General features: G+C 42.3%; 1 protein-coding gene across 1 annotated transcript; it reads left to right on the top strand.

Annotated features, from left to right (window-relative positions):
* The first annotated feature begins 423 nt into the window (after positions 1-423).
* Positions 424-23,545, top strand: ADAM28 (ADAM metallopeptidase domain 28). The gene is made up of 24 exons (XM_026863158.1): positions 424-554; positions 3,383-3,483; positions 4,180-4,256; positions 6,245-6,323; positions 8,087-8,163; positions 8,966-9,161; positions 9,563-9,625; positions 10,017-10,088; positions 10,616-10,785; positions 11,535-11,619; positions 12,844-12,974; positions 13,781-13,958; positions 14,424-14,513; positions 14,994-15,189; positions 15,851-15,953; positions 16,508-16,664; positions 17,328-17,408; positions 18,005-18,083; positions 19,017-19,107; positions 19,454-19,553; positions 19,828-19,893; positions 20,207-20,284; positions 21,298-21,360; positions 21,457-23,545. Exons 1-24 carry the CDS (start codon positions 503-505, stop codon positions 21,487-21,489), a joined length of 2,418 nt encoding a protein of 805 aa, XP_026718959.1. The 5' UTR covers positions 424-502; the 3' UTR covers positions 21,490-23,545.
* The last annotated feature ends 823 nt before the right edge of the window (positions 23,546-24,368 follow it).

Raw genomic sequence — 24,368 nt, 5'->3', positions numbered from 1 at the left:
AAGCCTTCCCTTTCCGTACAGATTTAATGGTAAGCGGCAAGAACTGAAACACATTTTTAACACCGGTCCCAGGTACCTGTTTTTACTCTAAACTTGAAAACTTTCCCATTCCTTGAGTCACCAGTAGTACCCACTGTTCCTACCACAGCTTTTTGCCAGCCAGACTATAACAAGCCAACAGTAGGACCCCTCCAATCTCCCTCATTATTTATTTCTGTTTTCCCTCACGAACGGTTTTAGGGAATTCATTTCAAAGAAGCGATCAATATATCACAATTCGTGTGACATTAACTAACCAGCAGGAACTTCCGCTTGCTGTAACGCTCTGTGACTTGAATGTTGTGCAACACCTTTAGTAAACACTTCCTCATATAGGAAGAATAAAGCAGAACGACTCACTCGGTCTCATTCAGTGCACAAGAGAGGACTGCTCAAAGCAGAGCCAGCCTGGATCCCGACTTGCCCAGACCACGGAGACCACTGCTAGACACGCACGACTGAGATGACTAACATCCTTCTCGTTTCTGTTGTTTTGCTACGTTTTCTCCAACAAGGTACGGCGCTTTTTTTTTTTTTTTTTTTTAAATCCTTTATCAGTGGTTGCTATGGATAACTCTGCAGAGATTTTATGAACTTTTAATTATTAACATATAGGTAACACTGAAGAACAGGGAATTAAAGCCATTGAAAAAAAAAATGGTCTTGCTGAAGTCAGGGATGTTTGCTTTTTTTTTTTTTTTCTCTTTCTGTTCAAAGCAATTATCTAAAATTGTCTAGTTAGAGAATTATTTATTTGTGTGAAAGCTGGCCATAGATTGCCTAAAGACCTAAAACCAGTTAGTTTTTTGAGCCAATTAAGAAAGTACCTCCCCTGCAAGTGAGCAGACAATTTATCCAATTGAGACAACTTATTAAACTGACAGCATTTTGGCTGTAAAAAACACAAAACAACCAAACAATCCAAACTTTTATTTGAATTCAAGTGATGACATTACCTGAATTAAAATAGTTACCACCCTTATTATCTGTGTGATACTTCAGGTTATGAGTATTCATATGACTTAACCTTAACAGACCACACTTTTTTTTTTTTTTTTTTTTTTTTCCACGTGCATTGTTTCTTTCAATTCATGTCAAAAGAGAAGAGATTTTTTCAGAGCTTGGCATGCATCAGCATGCACAGGTTTTATAGACATAATTAGGCATGTAATTTGTATTCAGGCAGGTATCTTTACAGTTTCATTAGTTGCACATATCTGAAAACGTGTACAGTACTAATGCTTACGGTGTTAGATATTTTGTTTCTTGACAAAAACCAAACCTTCGTTGTCAACGAAATCCTCACTAATGATTTTTCTTCTTGGTATAGGCTCTTGGAAAAGTACAGCATTGTTTGTTCCTTATTAGTACTTTTTCTAACTGTTGTACGAAGCCCAAGAAATTTCTTTCCTCCTTAAAGCTACTGACTCAAGACAATGCTTGAAGCAAGACAAAGACAATATACTCAGTTGATTGAAAAAAAAACACCTACCTCTAAGAAACTATTTGTTCCAGAACAAAACTAACCCGTTTTCCTCGAAATGCTCTTTGTATCACACTGCGGGAAAAGGACAAGTTTAGTTCTGAGTCTCCATTCAAATCTAGCCTAAACTTGAACCATCTGGGCTACAGCCGGCCTTGTAAAAAGAGTCTGCAACAGGGAGTGGATAGATAAAACTGGAGCACAGATCTCTGTTCCGAGAGGCCTAAAATATTACTGTGACTGTTACATAGGAACATACTTTGAGCTCATGCAAAGACTAAGTCTTGCAAAGCAAAAGATTTTTTAAAAGTAAACTTAATTAATTGTTTAAACTAAAATATAAAACATCGTTGTAAATTACAGTAACAAACATGCACTTTGGTGTTTGTTAACAGCACGTGCATGGATAGTTACTGTGTCTGTGTAATGGCTCAGCTGACGCAAGATGCTTACTCCTTACTTAGGACTTACTACCGTTATACCATCACGCCTTTCTCTACAGCTTTGTCAAGATACAATCAATTTTATTCTGCAATAAGTTTTGGAAAGGGTTTAATCAAATAAACCAGTTATGAAGAATTAATCTGTTTATTTTACTGGAACAATTTGCATGAGGATGTGCTCTGTTGATCCAGATACAGAAAATTACAGTAATTGGATGCCCCACTCTTGTAAAAATCTGGCCTTCAGGCGGACAATTAAACTGGGAGTTGCACTCTCCCTTTGTTGTTTGTGGTTTTGGTTGGTTTTTGTTTTTTTTTTTCCCAAATACAGGCTCTTGTGCTTAATGCTGAGCCCTCGAGAATTTGCCCATTCAGGTGAAATGACCTTTTGCAGGAAATTAAAGAGCTTAGGAGGCATGTAAAACCTGCTGTTGCCTTGTTGGAAGCTAACACATCCCTTGTACTACCCTCAAATGCTGTATGTCAGCTGCTATTATTAACTTTAAATGATGCAATGAATGCTGACCACCCCTGCAAGTCAGGCCACAAATTAACTTTTGTCAAGAGCCACTCAGGCTTAGAAGCAGAAAACCAAAAGAAATACTTTTCATCAGCACTGCATTTCCTCCACAAGTTCTTTATAGCCACTGCAGACACACAACACAACTTACAAGACCAGTAAGAAGGGTTCTGGGAGTTAAGGAACCATCTGAATTCCTTACCACCTTCAAGATTTTCCTGCTTTGTTGCCTATCACCTATTATTTCCACCTAGCCTTGTTCCAATGCCTTCTCCAGTCCTTCCGCTGTCACAAGTATGTGACCACCCTCCACCATGATTCAATAGGTAAGAGCGCACTTATTAAAGTATTGTGCAAGTACTTATGTGACAAGGCCAGCTGAAAAGCTTTATAAAGGAGAAATCTAGGCCTGGTCTAGACTTGTGGTGAACTGTATGAGTTTATTGACTTATCTAGAGGCCGCCTTAACTTGCATGTCAACATGGGATAAGGGCTGGAGGTCACCGGTTTCACAGAACTGAATAACTTAATCCGTGTCATCTGCAAAATGTGAAGGCAAAGCTGGTCTAGCATGTGGGTACTCGAAACCACTGATTGGTGCTGGGGAAAGAAATACAAGGCGAATATTGCATCAAATATTTTGACACTTGGAAATAGCCAGGTATGTCAAGTCATCGGAAATCCAGACTGTAACAAACCTCTGGTTAGGTCACGTAACGAGGGTGACTGCTGAGCACACCGGGTGAGCTCACGCCAGAGCAAAGACTACACGAGGAACGAGTGGTGCAACAGATGAAGGACTACACAGCCCACCAGAATCCGCCCTGACAGACATGAAATTTAGTGTTTAATAAATGAATGCTGTGTTTTCATAAATATACATCTATTTCTCCCTAGGGAGCATGAGCAAGAAATTACCTGGAGTTGAACAATATGAAATAGTTTATCCACGGAAATTGCACACAGTACAAAAAAGAGATGTAGAAACAAACAAAGAGGTATTAAGAGATAACTTCTTTTTTTCTTTTTTTTTTCTTTTTTTTTTCTTTTTTTTTTTTTTTTTTTTTTTTTTTTTTTTTTTTTTTTTCTGGGAGATGGGGAAGGTTTTCTGGAGTCAGAGTAGCCTTGGTTTTCAGAGGTAAGAGACTGTGGAGCCAGACAATTCATCTTGCAAAATAAAATGGAAGAGAAAACGTGGCAGAGGGGTTCCTTGTGTGCTAAAGACGGGCTGTGAGGCGTTACTCAGTATGTAGTGAAGTACCTGTATGCTGTCAGTGGGTCTTCTGGACTTATATCTCTGCAGAGATGTAGGCTTTGATACTACCCAGACTTTGAATAACCTGTGGACATTTTAATTTGAAGTAAATTAAGTCAAATCCTTAAAATGAAGAACGCTCTTACATATTTCAAGAGAGCTATAAAAAGGTTTAAATTTAAGCATTCGCTTCGGCACTTTCCTGAATATGCAGGGTATGTGTTTATGATTGTAGAAATACACTCGCACAGTTAAATTTCTTCCTCTAATTAAAAAATATGAAACAGAATGACCTCCTGCTTATTCTTCAACTGCCAGAAAACTTATTTTTGGTGGGAAGAGAAGGAAAAGAATGCAGCTGGCAACTCAGTAGCAGGCAGCTCATAGTGAGGCCAGAAATCATAACACTCCATATTCTAACACTTAAATCTGTTTACAGACAAAATACGATGACACAATGGAGTATGGAATCAAAGCCAACGGAGAGGAAGTCATACTGCACCTACAAAAAAATAAGTAGGTTCAGTTCAGTTTTTCCTTGAGCATTATTCCCTGCTTGTAAGCAGCTCTGCGGGACATTCAGGATACTCTGAAACAGGACTTAGGCTCCTGGAAGTCAGAGGGGTTTTGGTAAATATAACCTTTCAACTCCAGTGAGAGAAGAGGGGAGAGATAGCATCACGTCAGTATTTTGGTAATGTAAAATAATTACACGCACGTATGGCATCACTATGATGGAGTGACCTGTCTGTACTGCTAATGCTTCACCCATTCATTTCTAGATGGCTAAATCCACTCAATGTTCAACGTTTTCATATTATTCACAAGCTTTCCGTGTCCATGGATAGTCTCTGGGTTATATTTATTTGTTCCATGCCGGTAGAAAGTACAGAGAAGAACAAGAGAAATATCCATGAAATGGGGCTGTTGGCTCTGTACGCTCTTCAAAAATTAAAAATAGTAAGAAATGGAATAATCCTTAACAATTCTTAAAAATAATAAAAAATGGAATAATCCTTAACAATTCTTAAAAATAATAAAAATGGAATAATCCTTAACAATTCTTAAAAATAGTAAAAAATGGAATAATCCTTAACAATTCGGCTTCCAGCACTCCCTACCTTGACACTACTGCTGTTGGACTTTGAGTGGTCTAATATAAACTGGCATTGACAAAATACTTTATGGGAATTGAAAGCAGGAGAGCTCGCCGCCTCGGCCGAGGAGATTAAGAGCGTTTGAACCGGCCATGCAGAGGGTACGGAGAAGCAGGGGGCTGTGTTACAGAACAAAGCCCACAGAGGAAAGTCCCAAACTGTACCGGACAACACAAAATAAAGCGCAGCTGTGACTTGCTGCTTGCTGACTCCACCACAATATTTCACACGGGATCAAACAGATCTGCTTTAATCGGTACTTTTCTAATGGCTGTGTAAATACAATAGTACTATAATCAGTTCATGTTAAATATAGACTGTAATTAACTCTTTGCCCCTGTATTAATCTAATCTAAATATTTGGAAGGGGAGAAGGGAATTTATATTGTACTAAATCCCACTCTTTGAAAAGCAATTGGACTGTGGCAGTTTGGGGTAATTACCCACACTGAAGTGAATGTAGACTTGTTTTGCTGCTCGCTTTAGTAAGACTACAGCTCTGGCTTAAAGTTAAGCATGTGCTTAGTGCTCTGCTGCATAGGAGCCTGAGCACGCAAAGCCTTGCAGGATTTGGCCTTCCACAGCAGATCACCAACCAGAAAGCCAAGGGTGCCTTGCCCAGTGGTGGCAGAAACACAGTAATTTATTCCATAGTCATGATGTCCTCCTTCGAAGGTTCAGGAACGTGTATGTGTCCAAAAATAGAGTTTATTTAGGGGGGAAAAAAAAAAATAATCAAGTTCAGACAGAATGATTCCAAAGATGTGAACTTGTAAAACTTGAGAAAAGCTGTGAGCAAAAGAATTGGACAAATATATGTCAGTGTGATTTCGCAGAGAATCTCTGAGCGTGAGCACTCATACACGCATGCACACGTACACATACACGTATGCACACGTATGCATACCTGTATGCACAGGCACGTGTGAAACAGGTGAGGCAGCTGTTCCATTGACCTAGATCTTTGCTATTTATCATCAGTGGGGGTGAACGGGGAAGAGAACAGAGCCGTAGCGTTTCCCTCACGCTGGGAAATCGTGAAAGGGGATCAGTACTCCGTACGTAATTATACATTTACTTTCAGATTTACTAGGCGGTTATCTTCTACCAGTGAAATAAGTCGACTTTAATTGCTTTCTTATTTTAGAAATGTCCCTTTGTTTTGAGTAAAGATTACAAACGGGCAGAATTCCCCACCCAGCAGCTTTGCTTCCCCAGTTTTTCGATACTAATACTAACCTGAGCAATCGTCTGAATTCCCCCGCATACTTTGCGCGTTATGCAATTGCCTCGTTTCTAGATGACTACAATTTATTTGGAATAACGCTTGCACTTGACTCTTTGCAGGCACCTATTAGCTAGAGGCTACACTGAAACTGTTTATTCCGATGACGGTCGACAAATAACAACAAGTCCTCAAATCAAGGTGATAATAAAAGGTTTCCTTCCCTCATACTTGCTGTCTTGAGGAAGTCTGTATGAGATTGATGGGTCCATGAAATAATCGCATGTATCAGACAGAAAGAAGAGATTTTAAATCAAGGTTTAAGCACTGTGATTTAGGATGCCTCTGAAGGGACGGAGAAGACGTGACTCACGACTTTGGCAGAGCTGCACTGATTTGCACCTGTTGAGAATCAGACATAGTTTGCCTTTCAAAAAGGTGACCCCTTTTCACCTTAGTGGGTGATGAACACATTACCTGGGCTGAATTTCTCTCTTTTGTCAGGAAAGGGAGCGGAGCCAGAGCCATTCCACTGCCTGACTTTGCCCTCCTGACTTTGCTCACTCTGCGCAACTCCGTGACTCGCTTTTACACCCTCATCTCAGTGAGATCACAGATTCTGATAAAGACACATTTCCTCACTGGCTCCAATTACCACCCACGCTCACAGCAAATGCACTGCAGGTTACCCCAGGTGGTTTCTCTGAGCCATGACAAATCAGTTATTCAGATCCAGACACAAAGGAAGTCACTGTGGAAGGGTTTTTTTTTCATTAACTGTGTACCCATGGGTCTCATCCTCAGCAAAGCTCTCACCTGAAGCTTTTTGTCCAATGTCATGCTATGTGTTTTAAACGCATGTCATTTGGAATACAAAGCCTAATATTCTTTGCCATGGAACAGGAGGATCTTGAGTGAAATAAATGTGCATAAACAATTCCAGGTTGGGTTTTTTTGTGGGGGGAAAAAAAAAAAAAAAAAAAAAAAAAAAAAAAAAGGCATTTCTGATTGCTCGAATTAACTTTCACTCCCTGAATGGATCCTGTCAAGAGCAAATAGCACCCACACCTGGTGGAAGACAATCTCAAACAGGCCTACTGGTGCAGCTTGCTGAGTAAGGAATTCCCACGTTTTGGATAGTTTGTTGTGATCTCAGGAGCTGTTTCTCTTGCATCCTCAAAAGATGAAGAGTAATTTTCCACTCCTTTCTCCAGCAATTTTCACTCTGTTGATGTATTTTTCACTGTAAGCAAGGCAGTGATGGAAGGAAGACAAACGGTAAAGTGAAACCAAACATCTATGAGAAAACAAAAGGCACAAGCCGCGCAGGTTTGAATACTGCCCAGCCCATGTGGTATAGGTCTCTCTGAAGAAATCTATTGAGGAAATGCTGTGGGTAAAATTTTCCACAATACCTCAGTGACTTTGAAGTCTCTTTAAACGCAGAAGTGTTCACTAGACCTTAGATCCTTAAGTCAATTAAGTCATGAAAATTTTTCCCCTAATCATATGTTTTTAACATAATACATGCATTTTAATCTCATTGAAGTTAATGCATTTAATTGTTGGGTTAATAGTAAAGGGTGTTTCCTTGAAATTTGGCCACAATAAAATCATTCAGTAGGGACCTTAATTCAGCAGAACACATCGGTATATGCTTAATTTTGAGCACTAAGTATGCTTATTCTTATTTTCATGGACTGTTATACCCCCATGATTGCATTTGTCCCAGTGTGGGTCGTTCTGTGTTGAAGCGTAGCAGTAACAGCACCGTAGGAAACATGGAAACGGTCACCAACTTCTTCCATTTTAAGATTCATCTCTACCAGGAGATTTCCCCAGACACTGTAGTTTGTGGGAGCTTGTACTAGTGCAACCTCTGAAGTCACTCGATCTTGGCCAACTGATTGCAGTCAATGAGACGTGGCCCAATTTGACGATGTATTTTTTTTCTTTCTAACCAGGACCACTGTTACTATGAAGGTTACATCCGGAATGATGTGGATTCGATCGCAAGCATCAGTGCTTGCCAAGGTCTAAGGTAAGGTGGAGGTTTGGTTCCCAAAGGGTACCAGTGCCAGAATGCACATACTCTAGGAGGATAAATTTCTCCAATATAAAAAAAGTATTGAGATGTAAATAAGTGGTGTTATCTTTTATTCATGCTTACAAGGAAACTAGTTTAAAAAAAAAAAAAAAAAAAGGAAAGAAGGGAGAAAAAGGTTACCTTTCTACTTCAATTTCAGAGTTTATAAATTGGAAGCTAAAGAACCATCTGTACCAGTAAATGTGTATGACTAATTTCATACCATAGCATCTGATGGTGATTGCAGTCAACATTTAGGGTTGTTGTACCCAGACTTTCTTTATGAACACTTCTTACATATCTTGTTGAGTTTCCATACTAATACAGAACACTTATTTTGACACTTGCTGCTCAAAATTATTCGAAATTCTTAATTCCTTTCAATACTTCAGCTTTTCATCTCAATTAAAGATAAAAACATATTTTCGAATTCCCCACTGATCTGAAATTCCCCTTTCAAACAGCGCTGTTAGCACAAACCCCTGAAATTTAAATCTAATTCATTCCCAAACCAGTCTCTTTTTGACTGACAGTCTCCTGCTCGGAGACTTCACTGACCAGCCAAATCTTCCAATTAACTCAGCAGCCTGGATTTCTGTTTTTAAATTGTCGTGCACTCTGCCTGCGTGCTGCCAAACTGTTCCATTGCATCAGCGTGTGCAGTGGCCTGTATGCTTCAGCTAAAGGCTGTTAGAGGTCATGTTGCTATCTTGACTCAGTCCTGTGGATTCAAAAGATCACAGTCTGATTTTCTCAGTGGCTATTTTGAGACCCGTGGTCAGAAGTACCTCATTGAACCCTTGGGAGCTTCAGACAGAGACGAACATGCCGTCTATAAGTATGAGAAACTCCAACAGAAGTCCATAAAAACCTGTGGTCTAATCAACAACACCTGGGAAGAGGATTCAGATGACCCCATCAACGACATCTTCAAATCCAGCAGCAGTCCTGAAGTAAGTACACAGTTAAGCAACAGTCCCGCTAGCACATGTCAGAAAAGAAGCTGCAGCCTCTGTGAGCAGCACAAGTCCCACGGTGGCTGGTGGCGCCTCCAGAAAAGCAGCAACCACAAACAGTGGAGCATGATCAGCCCTTACAGAACCGCTGTGAGATCTCACAGACCTGAGACGTCAGTCAGCACCTGAGCTAAGCCCTCCTGCGTGTACTAATAGGTGCCCGTGTGCATCCTTAAACACAGAAACCTAGCCTACCTTTCGGCATTTTAAAACGAGGCTGTCCCACTCTAAATGCCTCAGCTAAAGAAATACCCTCGTAACTCATACACGGCTTTGAAAGTGCAAAGGTTGAGACTGAAACAGGCCTTAGAAGTCATTTAAATGTGTCTTGTCTTTAGATGAAAGCCTACCTGAAAGCGAAAAAGTATCTGGAACTTTACATAGTTGCAGACAATACTTTGGTGAGTATTGAAATGAGTTTTTTTCTCATTTGACCAGCTAGAGGTGAGCTTTCCAAAGCAGGTCTTACCCCTGGGCTCCTACTACAGTTACGCTGCTACACTGACTCTGGTCTGGAGTAGGATTTCCTAACGCGGACTGAGTTTAAAAATCCCACCTGGAGATGACGAGAATTCAGAAAACACCATACAGTGCCCGTCCTCTTCTCCACCCTACACATAGATACACATTTCAAAAGGGCCTGATGTTGAAACACATTGTCTGATAAAATAGCACATCGAAAAAATACTGATAAGTAGACCAGGCACGGTGTGGATTGAAATGCAATCTTCTGTGGGATATTTCTTTTTTGATAAATCTCTTTTTCCTGACGTACTATATTTACTTTTTTAGTATAAGAAGTATGAGGAAGATGTTCAAACTGTAAGACAAAGGATATTTGGAATAGTCAATTACATCAACAAGGTAAGAGCAAACACAGCAAAGTGAAATTGAAATAGAAGAGATTAATAATTTTTTTCTTCTGCAAACATCATGAGTTGTCATTATTACATGCAAGAAAGAATGAAAACCGAACTTCATTGTGATTTATGAAACAAATTTAACACATCTGTTGATATTATCCTGTTCTTTGCCTTCAGATATGAGATTTCTGTACAGGAAGATTTATACAATATTTTCTTAACGCTTATTAAAGGGAATGATTGAAATCCTTTGAAAAGAATGAAGCAATTGTTGATTTCTTTTGCAAGTCTGGAATTTTCACATATTTTAAAACCATTTTGTTAGTTGTTTAAAATGTGAGGGAATATAACAGTTCATGTTTTGCTTGTTGTCTTTTTGTTGGCAACTTCAAAGTGCAGAAAAGCTTAAATCGGGTCTGGAGTGGACTATATGGCGAGTGAGAAAAGTCAACCAGTTACCAGGACAAGTGTTTGTTTCAGAAGTCTGCGTAACTACGTTTTTATGACAATCCTGTTCCTCCGCTGCAGGTTTATAAGGCCATAAATATCTACGTGGCTTTGATTGGCCTAGAAATCTGGACAGATGGTGACAAATGCCTCCTGAGTAGTGCTGCAGGATTCACTCTGGACAGTTTCTCAAAGTGGCGTCTATCAGATTTATTAAAGAGGAAAAGAAATGACAATGCTCAGCTAATCACGTGTGTATCCTTCTCTTTCTTATTTGCATTTCCAAATACGCTCAAGGAATTCTTTAGCAACTGGTCACCAGCCACTCAGAGATGCCGTCTATACTGACCTGGATTTCGTGCTTTCCAATACCGGGTTGTACTAATTCTAGGATAAAGAGATAAATGCAGGGTCTCTTCTCTTGCTTTTATTTTCCTCATGGAGCACGACTACCTGCTAGGACATAGTATCTAATCTTTCTATCTGAATCCCTGCAAAACCAGGCAATGTCAACCTTTGCTACATGTCTTTTCCCTGCTCTGGTCAGAGAACAGTTGAGTGTCCTGAAGACTGCAGCACACTCCTACAACCTAAGGAGCCACGACGTGAAGCTTAACAGCTGGGAAATGCCCGTTGCCAAACTAAACCAGCGCTCACTTCAGTGTTCTGGCTCATGTTCAATGGCCCCGATTCATGCAAGCACTTTGCTACGCTCCGAGCACTTCATCAAGCTCTTTACGCTGCAACAGATGCGCTGAGCCTGATGAACTGCAACATAAATTTACACAAAAAAATTTAAAGCGAAAAGTGCGTTCGATTGTTTTCTGATTTGCTGTGATCTTAAGCGTGTCCTCAAATACTGTATTAAATCAGGGATGCAAACCAGAGCTGGAAATGAGTGTATGCTTAAAACCCTCAGCCTGGTTCATAAAGCAGACTTGGGCTCAGACCTCCCGGGTCACACCATTGCGTTTCACTGGGCCTTTCTTCTTCCTTGCAGAGGCCTCGACTTTGATGGGACGACGATTGGATTAGCCTTCCTAAAATCCATATGCAGTGATACATATTCTGCAGGTATTATTCAGGTCTGATTTATTTTATTCTTTTTAAAGGCTTTTCTATATTTTTTTACTCAACTAGCAAAGGTTTATGAAAATTTTTGGGGTGTACGACACTTTCAGTTCTCTGTCTGGCTCATATCATTATTTTATCAGACTGTAGAGCCTCACAATCAGAGATTTTAGTTTAAATGAAGTGCAGAGGGTAAAGAAAGCACGCACAAAGCATGGCATCTGTGTCACCTCAGTGCCAACATCAAACTCTGACACCTGTATTTGGAGTATCAGGCCCCAACAGAGCCAAAAAGAGAGAAATAAGTGATTTTGTGCCTCTATTGTAAAGCTCCCTGTTTTGAGCAGGGAATTGGTTCTGTCATAACTCATATCATCAGTTTAGCCATAGCTGTCTGAACTACTGTACTTAAACCTCAGCCTAAACTGGGACACAGACCCAAAGCTTTACCAACACCACCAGGAACTCACCTGCTGCACCCAGCTCCCGAGGCCGGGCGTGTGGGTAAGAGGAATAACCCACGTTATTCCAGCTTTCCCACACCACCAGCAAATCCGAGGATGAGCGTAGAACCAGAATGCTTTTCGAGGTGTGTGTGTGGGGATGCATTTTGTAGGAGCATAATTTGCAATGCCGTGCTGGAAGAGTATGACCAGTACACTGTGTCTCATGCTTTATGCATTTCCTCTACCACCTGCTATTCATCCACCTGGATTTCACTCCGAAGAGCAGGACTTTTCCTCCCTCCCACCAAGCAGCACAAACCACCCAGCTAAGAATGAAGATAGAGCACAGCATCTCCCTTTCCTTTCTGTGCACGTACAACACTACACAACAGTTACCTTGCTGTAATGAGTAATAATTATAGGACTTCACGTAATCACCCTAAGCACAGAGACAGCTATCCAGAGAAAGGATTAAGAGTTTCAGACGTTCAGTTCCCCTTAACACTCAGTTGTTACTTGGCAGCCTAACTTCCTCATGTTTATTTAAAAAGTGATTATAGCAATTTACCCATGTTTGTTAGTGGTATCATCTCATTGCTATTACAATATAATCCAAGATAAACTGTGGAACAGATGCATGCATGGATTGAACAACAAATCAATCCTTACATGGCAGTGAGGATCATTTGGCTAGAAGAAAAATTGTCCTCTTTCTTAGCCACACGGCTCCTCTGGTGTTCCTACTTGTTCTAAAATACTCATAGAAATAATAGCTCGTTCTTACCTCTACAGGATCATAACAGAAATGAAATTGCAGTTGCAGCTACCATGGCACATGAGATGGGACACAACCTTGGCATGAGTCATGACACCAAAGCCTGCACGTGTAACGCTGAAGTTTGTATCATGACAGATACTGTCAGGTAGGAGTTTGGATAAAAAGGTGAGGGTGTAATGCCTGGGGCAGTTAAGGATGGGCTTTGCATAAGCTGTCAGTGTCCAAAATGGAGCAGGAATTATTTTTGTTCTCTGAAATTATTCCATTCAAATTATACAAAAAGAATAATGAAGAAATTTGTAAGATATTCTCAGATACATGCACACACAGATGCCCAAAACCCACCCCAAACCAGACAAAAAACCCACTTTATTCACTTTTGCATAACATTAGCTTTGCATGGAGGGGGGGGGCTATCACATTAAACCATAGTTTCTTCCTTACAATGACGACATCATGAAACTGCCGTGGTATCTCAGATGAGAGAGCTTCCCCACCAAGATTTACCTAAAGTGTATTTTTGTTCTCTACCCTGAAGATGTACCCTGTGAAAAGCACGCAAAGTGCTCGCACTTTCAATAAACACCCATTAGAAGGGAATTTAGTTCCATTTTTATCCCTAGTTGAACAGGCTGAGTCCCTGCTGAGCAACCCAGTGGAAAACTCCAAACGCCTGAAGCATCCAGGCAGAAATCGTGTAGACCAGGCTTAAATCTTTGAGATGTGGTTTGTATTGTATGCTGTGTTTACATTTAGTACATTATTTTTTTTCTGATCTGTTTGTTTCCACTATTTTTTTTTTAATGCTACAAGTAGGAGATAGTCATTGTATTTATTAATAAATGTGTTTGGCAAAATGGTCGCATCCAATAGTTTGGAGGGTGGTCACTTGTATTGTTTCTCCTTGCCTATGCCAATCCTCACTTAAATCCTCCTGTTTTTCTCAAATAGTTCTATCGTCCCCAAGAAATTCAGCTCTTGCAGCCTCCAGAGTTTTGAGAAATACATGTTGAGCGACATGCCAAAATGCTTAACAAACATCCCGGATGTAAGCAGCATCGTCGCACCTCCATCCTGTGGGAATGGCTTTGTGGAAAAAGGAGAGGAATGTGACTGTGGTACTCCCGAGGTATATGCATAAGTGGGAATAAAATAATACTTGGGAGAGGCAAAGAGTTTTATTCAGGCTTTACAGGATCTGGTTTCTGTTAGGGTCTGAGGTGGCCGGTTCAAAGGTAGCTGAAATATTTCTGTGGAAACTGTGGTCATCAAATTGCTGATCTGCAATATAGTCACCTCCATAAAGTGCATGCCAAATGGTGGGAAAGGGGACTGGATGGTTTGTCATGCTGTGCTGACAGAGAACTGGGAAAGGGGGAGAGTCGTAAGCACAGAACCATCTCAGCAGAGAAACAAAGCAAGTTCCTGCACAACTTCTATCGGTGCTTTCAGAATCAAACACGCTCTGTGTGTGCTGGCTCACGCTGCCTGCATGGCTTCTAGTGAAAGCGGGTTTCAGGAAAGCAAAGTGGGGGCCCAGCCGTGCAGGGCGGCGGGGAGTGGAGCACGGCTCTGACTGTCGCTTCTGTCCCAGGAGTGCACCAACGCCTGCTGCGACCCCGAGACCTGCAAACTGACAGAGGGTTCCACCTGTGCCCACGGAGAGTGCTGTGAAAACTGCCAAGTAAGACCGACTCCTCTGTATCTCTAGCTTCTCACTTTCTGGTTTGGGGTTTTTTGGTTTGGGTTTGTTGTTTTTTGGGGTTTTTTTCCTGTGAAAAAACAGTAATACACCTTTTCCAAAGAACCAACCCTCTTTCCTTGTAATCGCTGACCCAACACTGTAATGACAAGCACACTTTGTCCCTCCCAAACAACAGCACAACCACCAATTCACTCCATCTTTCAAAATCCTGGAGAAACGAGCATTTTGATTACCCGTTCCCTCCTGGAAAGAAAAGTTGAGGCACAACCAGGGCAAAAAAAATCTTGTCAACTGACAAAATCAGCTTTAAATTAGATACCGATCTGGCCCCTCCTGCAACTGGTACAGTGAGGATGGGATTTGTCTCCCCTACCTTTAGCTCTCCAGAGTGGTTTTTAAATGGCACGGAGGAGCGGTGTGGTAAGTGTGGCATTGCTTTCCCCCCTTTTTATGCTTCAGTATAAAAAATCAGGAGCTATTTGCCGAGCAGTTAAGCATGACTGTGACCTGGCTGAGATGTGCACTGGCTTTTCGGCGAACTGCCCAGCGGATCGATTCCGTGTGAATGGATATCCCTGCAACTACGGGGAAGGCTACTGCTACATGGGGAACTGTCCCACCCGAGAAAACCAGTGCAAAGCCGCTTTTGGACCACGTGAGTACAAGTTGGCATTGAAAAAATACCTAGGACAAAGGAGAGAGGCTGAGGTAGGCTTTGTCTGCTAGAAAATCAAACACCTTTTGTAAATCAGGAACAGAATAGCTATAGAAATGAGTTCTAGTTTGTAGCATGCATTTTATTATTTTTATATTTACACTGCAAAGCTGAAGCTCAGAGCATACACGGCAATATATTTCTAAAAAAATGGGAAGTGTTAAGCGTGTTCCTCTTTTGCAGAATGCTTTTAAGATAACTTTGAAATGGAGCTGGGTGAGTATTATTTGCTTGATAGCAAGAGGAAGTGTCTGTATTTCAAAATAATGTCCAGATTTAGCGTGCCTTCATGTTTCTGGATGTGTGTGGTGGCTTACCCTCTTCCCAGTCCTAAACCGTCTGTAGTCCTGACTATGTTCCTTCTCTTAGGCAAGGTCTACTGGTTTGTACTGGATAGAGAGAACACACAGGATAGGTTCTGCTGTGTGTACACAGTGACATTGCAGAATTAATGCATGAAGTGTCAGAGAGAGTCATTTAGGCTCTTGAGTAACTTCACTTGGTAAAGGCCGTTTCCTAAATAGGTAAAGGAAACTGAATATTTTGAGTTCTCACAGGCGGAGAACCTAAACTAACCCCGTTGCGTTTTTCTCTGTCACAGAGGCTACTGAAGGTCCAGCCTCCTGTTACCGGATGAACGAGAAAGGGGTATATTATGGATACTGCAGAACAGAAAAAGGTAGTCACGTCCCGTGTAAAAAAAAGTAAGCACTGTGTTACAGAATTTCCTGAGATTTGGGAAGACAGACCGTTCCTGTTCAAATGAATAGACAGAAGCAAAGAGTACACTGTTTTAGATGGCGCGTAGGTCCGTGTGTGCCTTCTTGCTTAATCTGAATATTGTGGTAAAGGCAATTCTAAGAAAACTAGTTTCCAGACTATGAGATCAGTCTGGGGAAGAGCAGTGTGTACATATTTACGTGCAAGCCTGCTTGTGAGGGTGACTGCGTGTGCGTGCATGCGCAGGTAAGTACAGGGAGGGGATTTTTGGATAGGGAACTTGAACCTCAGGTGAACCTCGGAAGTTGAAGGCAGGTCAGTTAAATACTAATTTCTGCAAATATCTGTGTGTTCCCTAATAAGATCAAGAGAAATTAGGAACCTGACACCTTCTACTCACAACCCCCGAAACCACAAATCAAAAAATCTTTTTTCTTCAGAGTTCCTGTGCACAACAAATTCAAGCTGGAGGAGAGCCCAGCTCCGATGGCTTTGCTGTGCCGTGCCGTTGCTCTAGCAGCTCTTGTTCTCCTTCCAGAGATATAATGTGCGGAAAGTTGTTCTGTACCGGGGGGAAGGAGATGCCTCGGGATGGGAGCCTGGTGACTTTTGAGTCCTGCAAAGCGAGTTTTCCTAGAAACGGAGGAGTAGACCCAGGGATGATTCTCAATGGAACGAAGTGCGGGAATGGGATGGTTAGTAGACAATCTCAATTTTTTTCCTCCCCTTTCAGTCTTGTTTATATCATTAGCTCTTTCACCAGACAAGACAAAATTTTAAACAGGAGAAACTGAACTTGACACTAAGCTTCTGCTGATCTGATTTGCCATACCTTCTGCCTTACACCTGTCACAAACCAGTAGCAAAGCAAACACCAACAGCTATTGTTCCGATTTCCTCATGCTGGACTGCTGTCTTAATATTTTTTACATGTGGCAATGGAAACATACCTTCATATGAAGGGTTAAAAGATCACACATATATTACTATTATTAACTATTTCCGTAATGGATGTGCTAGGCATCACTGAGGGCTGTTTCCGATTTCTTTGCTGTATATTTCCACCGGTGTGGGGAGAGAAGGATGAAGGATTGAAGAGGAGTGGAAAGGAGTCATGTCTGTACATCTTTGTCATTCCCCTTTGCTATAAAATACCCAAAGGTCGAATGAAAAATTATACCCACATATCAAACTCCTAATGGAGGTTTAAGTGATTTGCAGACCCGTTTCTACGTCTCCTCTTACTCTTCGTCCCTTTACACAATAATGTGCAAGCTCTGCACGCTCTGAAAGCTTGTAAATCACTTTGTTAACGTTTTTGCTGTACATTTTGTTAACATTTGCCCTGTACATTTCAGGTGTGCAGCAATGGAGAATGTGTCTATGCTGAAGATGTCTTTAGATCAACCAACTGCTCTGCCAAGTGTACTGGACATGCTGTAAGACACAAGTATTTGATGCTATTAACTTTAAAAAAAATTTACACGTATCAGCTACAGACCTTATTGGTGACAGTATTTAAGTCACTGGGATAGGAATTTGCAAAAACTGTGGAGTCAGAAGCTTCCTATATTTTTATGAAAGCAAATCTAATCTGATATCACACCCATATTTTTGCTAAGGAGACCACAGGAGATGGACACAAGTCTGTCTGTCCCTGCCCCTGAGCCACAGTAACCCAGCTGTTCTCTTTCAGGGCACCTTCTGGTTTGGGAAGATAATTGTGCTCATCTTATTTGTACAGAGACCCACAGATGTAAAGACTAACTCTGCTGCTTTGTGCCTTGTACTGAAGCTTTCACTGCAGAAACACCTGCAAAAGGCACACGATGGCAGACAATCAGGCCTGTCCGTCACCGTACAAAACTGCTGCACTCTCCACTAAATTTTTGTCCAAGTAAAATGAGAGAGGGTTTCCAGACCGAGCTTCAAGAAGCTTATCAGGACCCTAGACCAGAGCCACTGAAACTTTATGGCATCACAGCTTCACTCATTTTTCCAACCTGAAGATATTCCCGGCTTTGTGCTTCCCTAGGTGTGCGACCACGAGTTGCAGTGCCAGTGTGAAGAAGGCTGGGCACCACCAACCTGCGACAGCTCCTCAGCACTTACCAGTAAGCGCTGCATGGCCACGCACTGGGCACTGGCACCCACTGGTGGACACGGGTGCCTTAGCTCCAGTGAAACCGCCCCAACTTGCACCGGGTGCCGGAGTGTTTCAAATATTGCGTATCTAGGTCTTGGATTTCTGCACACCTTTAAGTCTCTGCAGCTTGTATGAACAACTAGAGCAAGCTATTTTTCTTTCTAACCTGACAGAAGCGATGCACCCAGGAGATTATTTAGCGTAGTAGGCTTTTCCTTTCTCCATCCTGTGGTAATGAGCACACCATAGTAGCTCACTGTCGAATCTGAGTGGAGGCAAGCTCCCAGAGGCTTTGTTTGATGTGAGGGAGGCAGGCGAGTTCATTTCTTTCTCATCTGCACAGAGCTGGCCTTTAGCTGATCTACCTCTGAGGGGAAAATACTTTGCGTACAGATTTCCATGTGTTTGGGGGGGGGAAAAAAAAAAAAAAAAAAAAAAATACTTCTGTCCTCTTCCCACACTCACTAGAGCACCATCAGCTCTCAACATTGTGGCTTGGTTGAGACTTCAGAATAGCTTTGTTGAAGGAAAATGATGAAGCCTTACTTGTATACAGTGCCAAAGGCTTGCACCCAGTTTTGGGCAACACCCTTTGAGAAAGAGGGGAAGAATGACAATGAGATGATCTTTGAGGATAGGAGGAAAGGGCTAGGTTTGTTTAGCCCAAGGACAGCTCGGGCAATAACCACAGTCTTCAAAGATGGTAAAAATGACAGGAATACATTCCTTTCCATCACCATTTGTGGCAGGAGAGGCAGCCATAAGCTTGAGCAATAGTGAGAACAAATAAGGTCTAGACCTCGTGAAAAAAAAATTACTTTGCCAGTGGTTGTAATGGGAAACTGCTTCGGAACAGAGAATCTTTTAAGAAATAGCAACTTGTGTTCTCTCCCCCTGACAGGCTTCACTATTGTTGCCAGTGTGCTGGTTGTCCTCGCTCTCAGCGCAGCTGCAGCAGTGTTGCTTATCCGCTTCCAAGTAATCAAGAAGAGGTAAAATTCTTACCCCCATTAAGGAAAAACAACCCCTAAAGGCAAACCATAAGTTTTAAGCCGGTGTTTTCAAAGGGAGGGGGGGAGGGAATTGGACACTGGAAAGCCAAGGAAGTCGGTCCATGACCTTTGTTGAGCTGTTTCAGATATCCCATAGTTGGGAGAGGACTGAAGACTTGAAACTGTAGCTCACAGGATTAATCCCAAAAAATCAAATAAGGAGGAGAAACAAATAAATAAAGAACATGTAACACACCAAGAGGAGAAAGGCAGGCACTTAACTTCAGCAAGAATTATTTTACTTTGGTCAGAGTAAGATTTATAGTTGTATCTAAAATTTGCATAGCTACCAGACCAGAAGGGGACCTGGAGCCACAAACCAAGTCTTTGTGGATCAAGAACAAAGACACAGAGAACACCCTGTCCTGGCAGCACCTGCCCAGAAGGTAAGAGCAGGGAGGTGCTGGGTCAGCTACAACCTCCCTGGGACTGTAACCGAGGGGTGGAAACATAAAATTCACCAGTCAAAGCTCACTGCACTTCCACAGGGCTTTCAAAACACTTGGCTGGGGCTGAGAGGACAGTGCTGCGAATCCCAGCATGGGGAGGGAGTGGGGAGAGCCCATGGCACTGAGTCCCTGTGCAATCTGTCTGCAGTAAAGGGCCATACAGAGATAACGCACAAGGGCTCCATCCGATTTAACTGTTCCCTGTTTTCAGATGAATGATAAGAAACTTCTCCTTCCCGTACCTCCGCTGCAGGAGAACAAACCACAGTTTCAGAGCGTAAGTACTTTTTACATGATTTCTTTGCTTTCCTGTTGGCTTTGGGGAAGACAGCACAGACCAGTTCACACCGTGGTGGGGACCAGCAGTGACAATCTGATCCCAAAGGCTGGGGAAATGGCTGTGCTCCAGATCAGGCCCTGCATGTTTTCTCAGGACCAGACGGCATAAAGCATCCTTGCTTCTGAAACGAGTGCAGCCTTTTACCCCTAGTAATGCACACAAGCCTGCAGGTTCCCATGGGAACAGGCGGATGCTTACACACACAGTATGAATATAGGGTCAATATGGTTTATATTCTCTTTTTTTACAGCCTGTCATAAGGCCAAAAGGTCCCCCACCGCCTGTTCCTTCTATCAAACCAGTCTCTTCCCACAGAGAAGAGATTTTTGTAAGTATAACCCTGCAACTTTTCACATCCTTCATCTGAATTTCAAATGACTCTCGGATCCCAATTAGTATTTTCAGGTTCTATGATTGAAAAAAAAAATAAATCAAGAGATTCAAACCACATAATTCTTTAGGGTAGGAATCACCTTTTTGCTGCGCAATCCTAAACTGCACAAAAGACTCTTAATCTGGTCCAAGGAGTCCTGTAAGCCATCACAAGCACATCTCATCAGCAGTAGTACATGAAGTCCAAACCAATGGGGACTCCAGGTGTAAGCACAAAGCCAATGATGCTCTATTACAGATGTCAGCAACGGCCCCTGCATCGTGGAGGTGTGGCGGTCTCTAAAGGTGCCACCTGTGAGGGGATCTCCACCCATGTGCTTATAAATATATATTTTGAATTCTTAAAAAAAAATTTGGAAACCAGAAGAGTAGGAATATTTGCCATTAATAAGCCCAAAGCATCCTACTTAAATGAAAATGTCTCCCTCAAATATTTACCGTCTCGGCACTTGAGCCCCCTGCCCACCTGATACAAGGGTGTAGGAACCATCTTCACACCAGCAACGTAACTGCATGGTACTGCCTGCATAAAGAATGAGGGATCGGGACTAAATCAATCAATCAATCAATCAATCAATCAATCAATCAATCAACACCCAACCACCTATCAGCTTGATTACAAAACCACATTTAAATCCCACTGTCTTTCCTTAAGACGCATGTGATCAGCTTTTGTTTCCTGAGCATGGATATTCGATACAGATGAATTTAAATGTCGAGAATAGCTCAGTTCTCTTCTGAAACGGGAGATCTGTACCCCTCGTGTCTTTGTGTTATCGTGACTTGTTGTATGGGGGTAGATTAATCCAATCCATGCCTAGTTTTTCCACGAGGAAGATACTGCAGTAAATACATGAAATCACAGTAGCAGCAGCTGAGGTCTGCAGAGGTTCTGCAGCTGCTCAGACAGGAAAGCCTGATGACGTTTAAACTACATTTTTATTACAGGCACCAGAGAGAAAACCTGCTCATTTCCCAGTTCCCAAAGGCAAACCTCCACCTCCACCAAAGGTAACCCGGGTTCAAAAGTGAATAGCAATTCTTTCAGGATGTAATTCGTTGAAACTGCACCAGGCACACTGTGATTCAACTTTCTTTTTCATGTAGGCTTTAAAACCTCCAGTTAATCCCAGAGTATGAGGCTTCTGAAGTAGGGCTGATCGAGACGCCTGAAATTTTCAGGGACAGTTTTGTCCCTTGATTCCTCCACTTTTGGCAAAACCCACCAAGATAGTCTTCCCGTTCTCTTTAAGAAAAGAACAACTAACTGACAGCTGCTTTGAAAGAAAAAGCTGGTTTTCAAACAGCAAGGAACTCTTTGGTGGTGACATCAAGCTGCTGCTCAAAAGGAAAACAAAGCAGAATCGCTACTTGCACTGAGGCGTAGACTGGGAGTAAGTTCTGAAAGCTGCTTAACACATCCTAACTCCTAGGCCACCACCGTAAGATGTGGCTGCACTGGGATGCCCTGCATCTGCTCTGCTTTTCTGGGTGCAGACCCGAGAAGATCGGGGAAGTACGGCGACCTTATGGTTGTAAATCCTTAACCTTCCTGTTGCATTGCTGGAGCTTTGCCAGCCCTCTCTTCAGCAACAGACCAGACCTTTTTCTTCATGTGCAAGCTGAAAATTCTGGAAAAAGATAAATCCCCCCTGCCCTTTGGGGAAAAGTTTGTGTTGTCAAGGCCTGAACTAGCCTTGGAATAGTAAGACGACACACTGGAAATGCATTGATTCTGGAAAGATCCGCTTGGATTGGGTTCTCTCATTAATCCTTAGGTTACCTGTTAAACAAGATTCCTCTGTTGAGTAGGTAGAGCTGGAGATACACTCAAAAGCAAAGCACACAGAAGTCAAACCACTTGCTGCTTGCAAGTGCTCCCAGAGCTCAGGCTGTGCCAGTTTAAAAAGAGCTCCAGCTGCCACCATTGCACTTGGACAGAATCATTTAGAAAAGCAGAGTCAACAAAATCCTTAATCATTTATTTCATTTGCCCCTCAGCTCCAGAAATATCTGAGCATTTCTCCCTTCCAGGACATACACGCCTTGGTGTTTTCGTTTAATTGCTCTTGCACTGGGGTGTGTTATTGTAAAGTTGCTAATGAGAACTAGGCTGGGCCCAGGGGTTTGTTATTGTGGGACAGCAGCACAGCACGAGGCTTTGCACACCGGTTTATTACTGAGGGGTTCTTCATTCGTTCTGGCCTGTTGGCACGGGCGTTGTTGACACTGTTGGCCTGCTGGCATAGATCTGCATGATACTGTTGGCGTTGATGGGAATAATACTGTGAGAGTGCTGGCACTGATGCTATTGTTACCATTGGCACTGACATTATTCATGTGGTTGGCATCAATATTTTTAAGTTAAAGCACACAGAAGTGTTTTTTCAAGGAACAAAAATTTTACCAGGGAAGAAAAACAAAAAAAAAAAACCAAAAAAAAAAAACCAAAAAAACAAAATTGCCCTGGACCCAAAGTACTCCAGATTTTATAGAGGTTCCAGTTTGAACTGGATTTGGGTTTGGCTCAGGATCAGCATCGGAACAGAGATCCAAAGCGACTGCGCTGTGCTCAGGAAGGCCGTTTCCAGCCCTTGGGCAGAGTGGCTTTGCTGGAGGAGACCACGTGGCTGCCAGAGACCCAAAGCAAGCTCCGGGGCCAGCACTGAGCATCAGAACCTCTACCGGGTTCTGCCCAGCGCTGGTAGGACTTGTGAAAAGCCCGATCCGCAGAAGCCCTGAAGCCTCCTACCCCAGTTTGTGAACCAGCTTCACACCTGCTGAAACCCTGACCCACATGACCTTGTCCGGGTACGGAACACCTAACTGCAGAGTCACTTTTCAAATGCAATTTCAGCGACCGTTACCGCGCTGCACGCTGCAGATCCACTGTCTCTGATAAAGCAACCCGTATCAAAACCCCACTTCTCCTTTTGGGCTAGGCTTGCTTTGAGCTTGCAAATCAAGTACTGTATGCTCTGCAAAACACAGATGTGATGAAATTACAGTCTTCAGTTTGAGGTGGGTTTGTTGTTTTAGGATAGATTTGTAATGGAAGAGCGTAGCTCTCTTCCACTTTGCATAACTGCTTCTTTGAGTCGGAAATGGATTTTAATCTCTCTGTATTTGACTATGGTGTAAAGATTCAGAACTTATTTTTTATTAACTGGAATTAATGTATTTACAAAGATTTCTGTATTAGAAGTATTCTATCTAAACCGGAGGTAGTTATTTTGGGTTTTTTTACAGGTCATCATTTGCACATGAAACACAGGACAATAGTGTAAAGTGGGATCATTTATAACATTGCCAAATCCCTAAAACTCCCCATTCGGACCAAAAAGATCACTCACAGGTATTGTCAAACCCTGCCAATTTAGTCTGTAAAGCTGAAATAAATGTATAATAAGGGTTGAAAAGATACTACATCACAATTTTCCTGCCACTTTAAAATCTATTTCTTCATGGCTTCCAACTTTTTCCACTTTGTGAGATATTTTCCAAGGATATAGAGATTTGAAGCAAGCTGCAGTCTAGACACTTGCGTTTTGATAGTTACCTTTCTAAGATTCAGCTCCCAAACCATGGAGCTCGGGCTTGTCTTCTGCAGGAGAAAGTCAGTATTCTGTCTGCCCTGTACAGGCTCAAACCTCCTTAATATCCGAACGCTTTTGGGAAGCACAGCCTGCGCCCCAGCACCCAGGCAGAGCGCGAGGGCTGTGCTGAGAGCAAGCAACCCTCTTCAGCAGTGAGCTGCTGTAGAAACCCAAGGAAAAAATATGTAAGAGCACACCGCTAAGAGCAGTTCGTGATTTACAGCTTGTCTCGGCCCCACATCCATAGGACAGGCGATGGTATCTCCTGCCATGGAGCGTGTCTGTCTGTCCAGCCGGGCTGGTCTGTGAGTACCATCCATTGTTCCGTTATGCAAACGTGACATCTACTGCCCAAAAGCCTCTACTGCAAGAGGAAAGGGAACCCAAGAAAACTGAAAACATCTTCAGTGCTCCAACCCCAGA

The sequence above is a fragment of the Athene cunicularia genome (genome assembly GCF_003259725.1).
Source record: "Athene cunicularia isolate RWA chromosome 22 unlocalized genomic scaffold, athCun1 chr22_part1, whole genome shotgun sequence".
NCBI lineage: Eukaryota > Metazoa > Chordata > Aves > Strigiformes > Strigidae > Athene > Athene cunicularia.
The sequence above is the reverse complement of the archived record's forward strand: the minus strand, read 5'-3'. Positions and strand labels throughout refer to the sequence as shown.

What these genes read in the sequence shown, in the direction of transcription:
- ADAM28 (XM_026863158.1), top strand. Translation starts at nt 503, where the DNA reads ATGACTAACATCCTTCTCGTTTCTGTTGTTTTGCTACGTTTTCTCCAA. An exon ending in GTGACTGTGGTACTCCCGAG is followed by an intron (nt 13,959 to 14,423) that starts GTATATGCATAA and finishes CTTCTGTCCCAG; the next exon opens with GAGTGCACCAACGCCTGCTG. An exon ending in TGGCAGCACCTGCCCAGAAG is followed by an intron (nt 19,554 to 19,827) that starts GTAAGAGCAGGG and finishes CCCTGTTTTCAG; the next exon opens with ATGAATGATAAGAAACTTCT.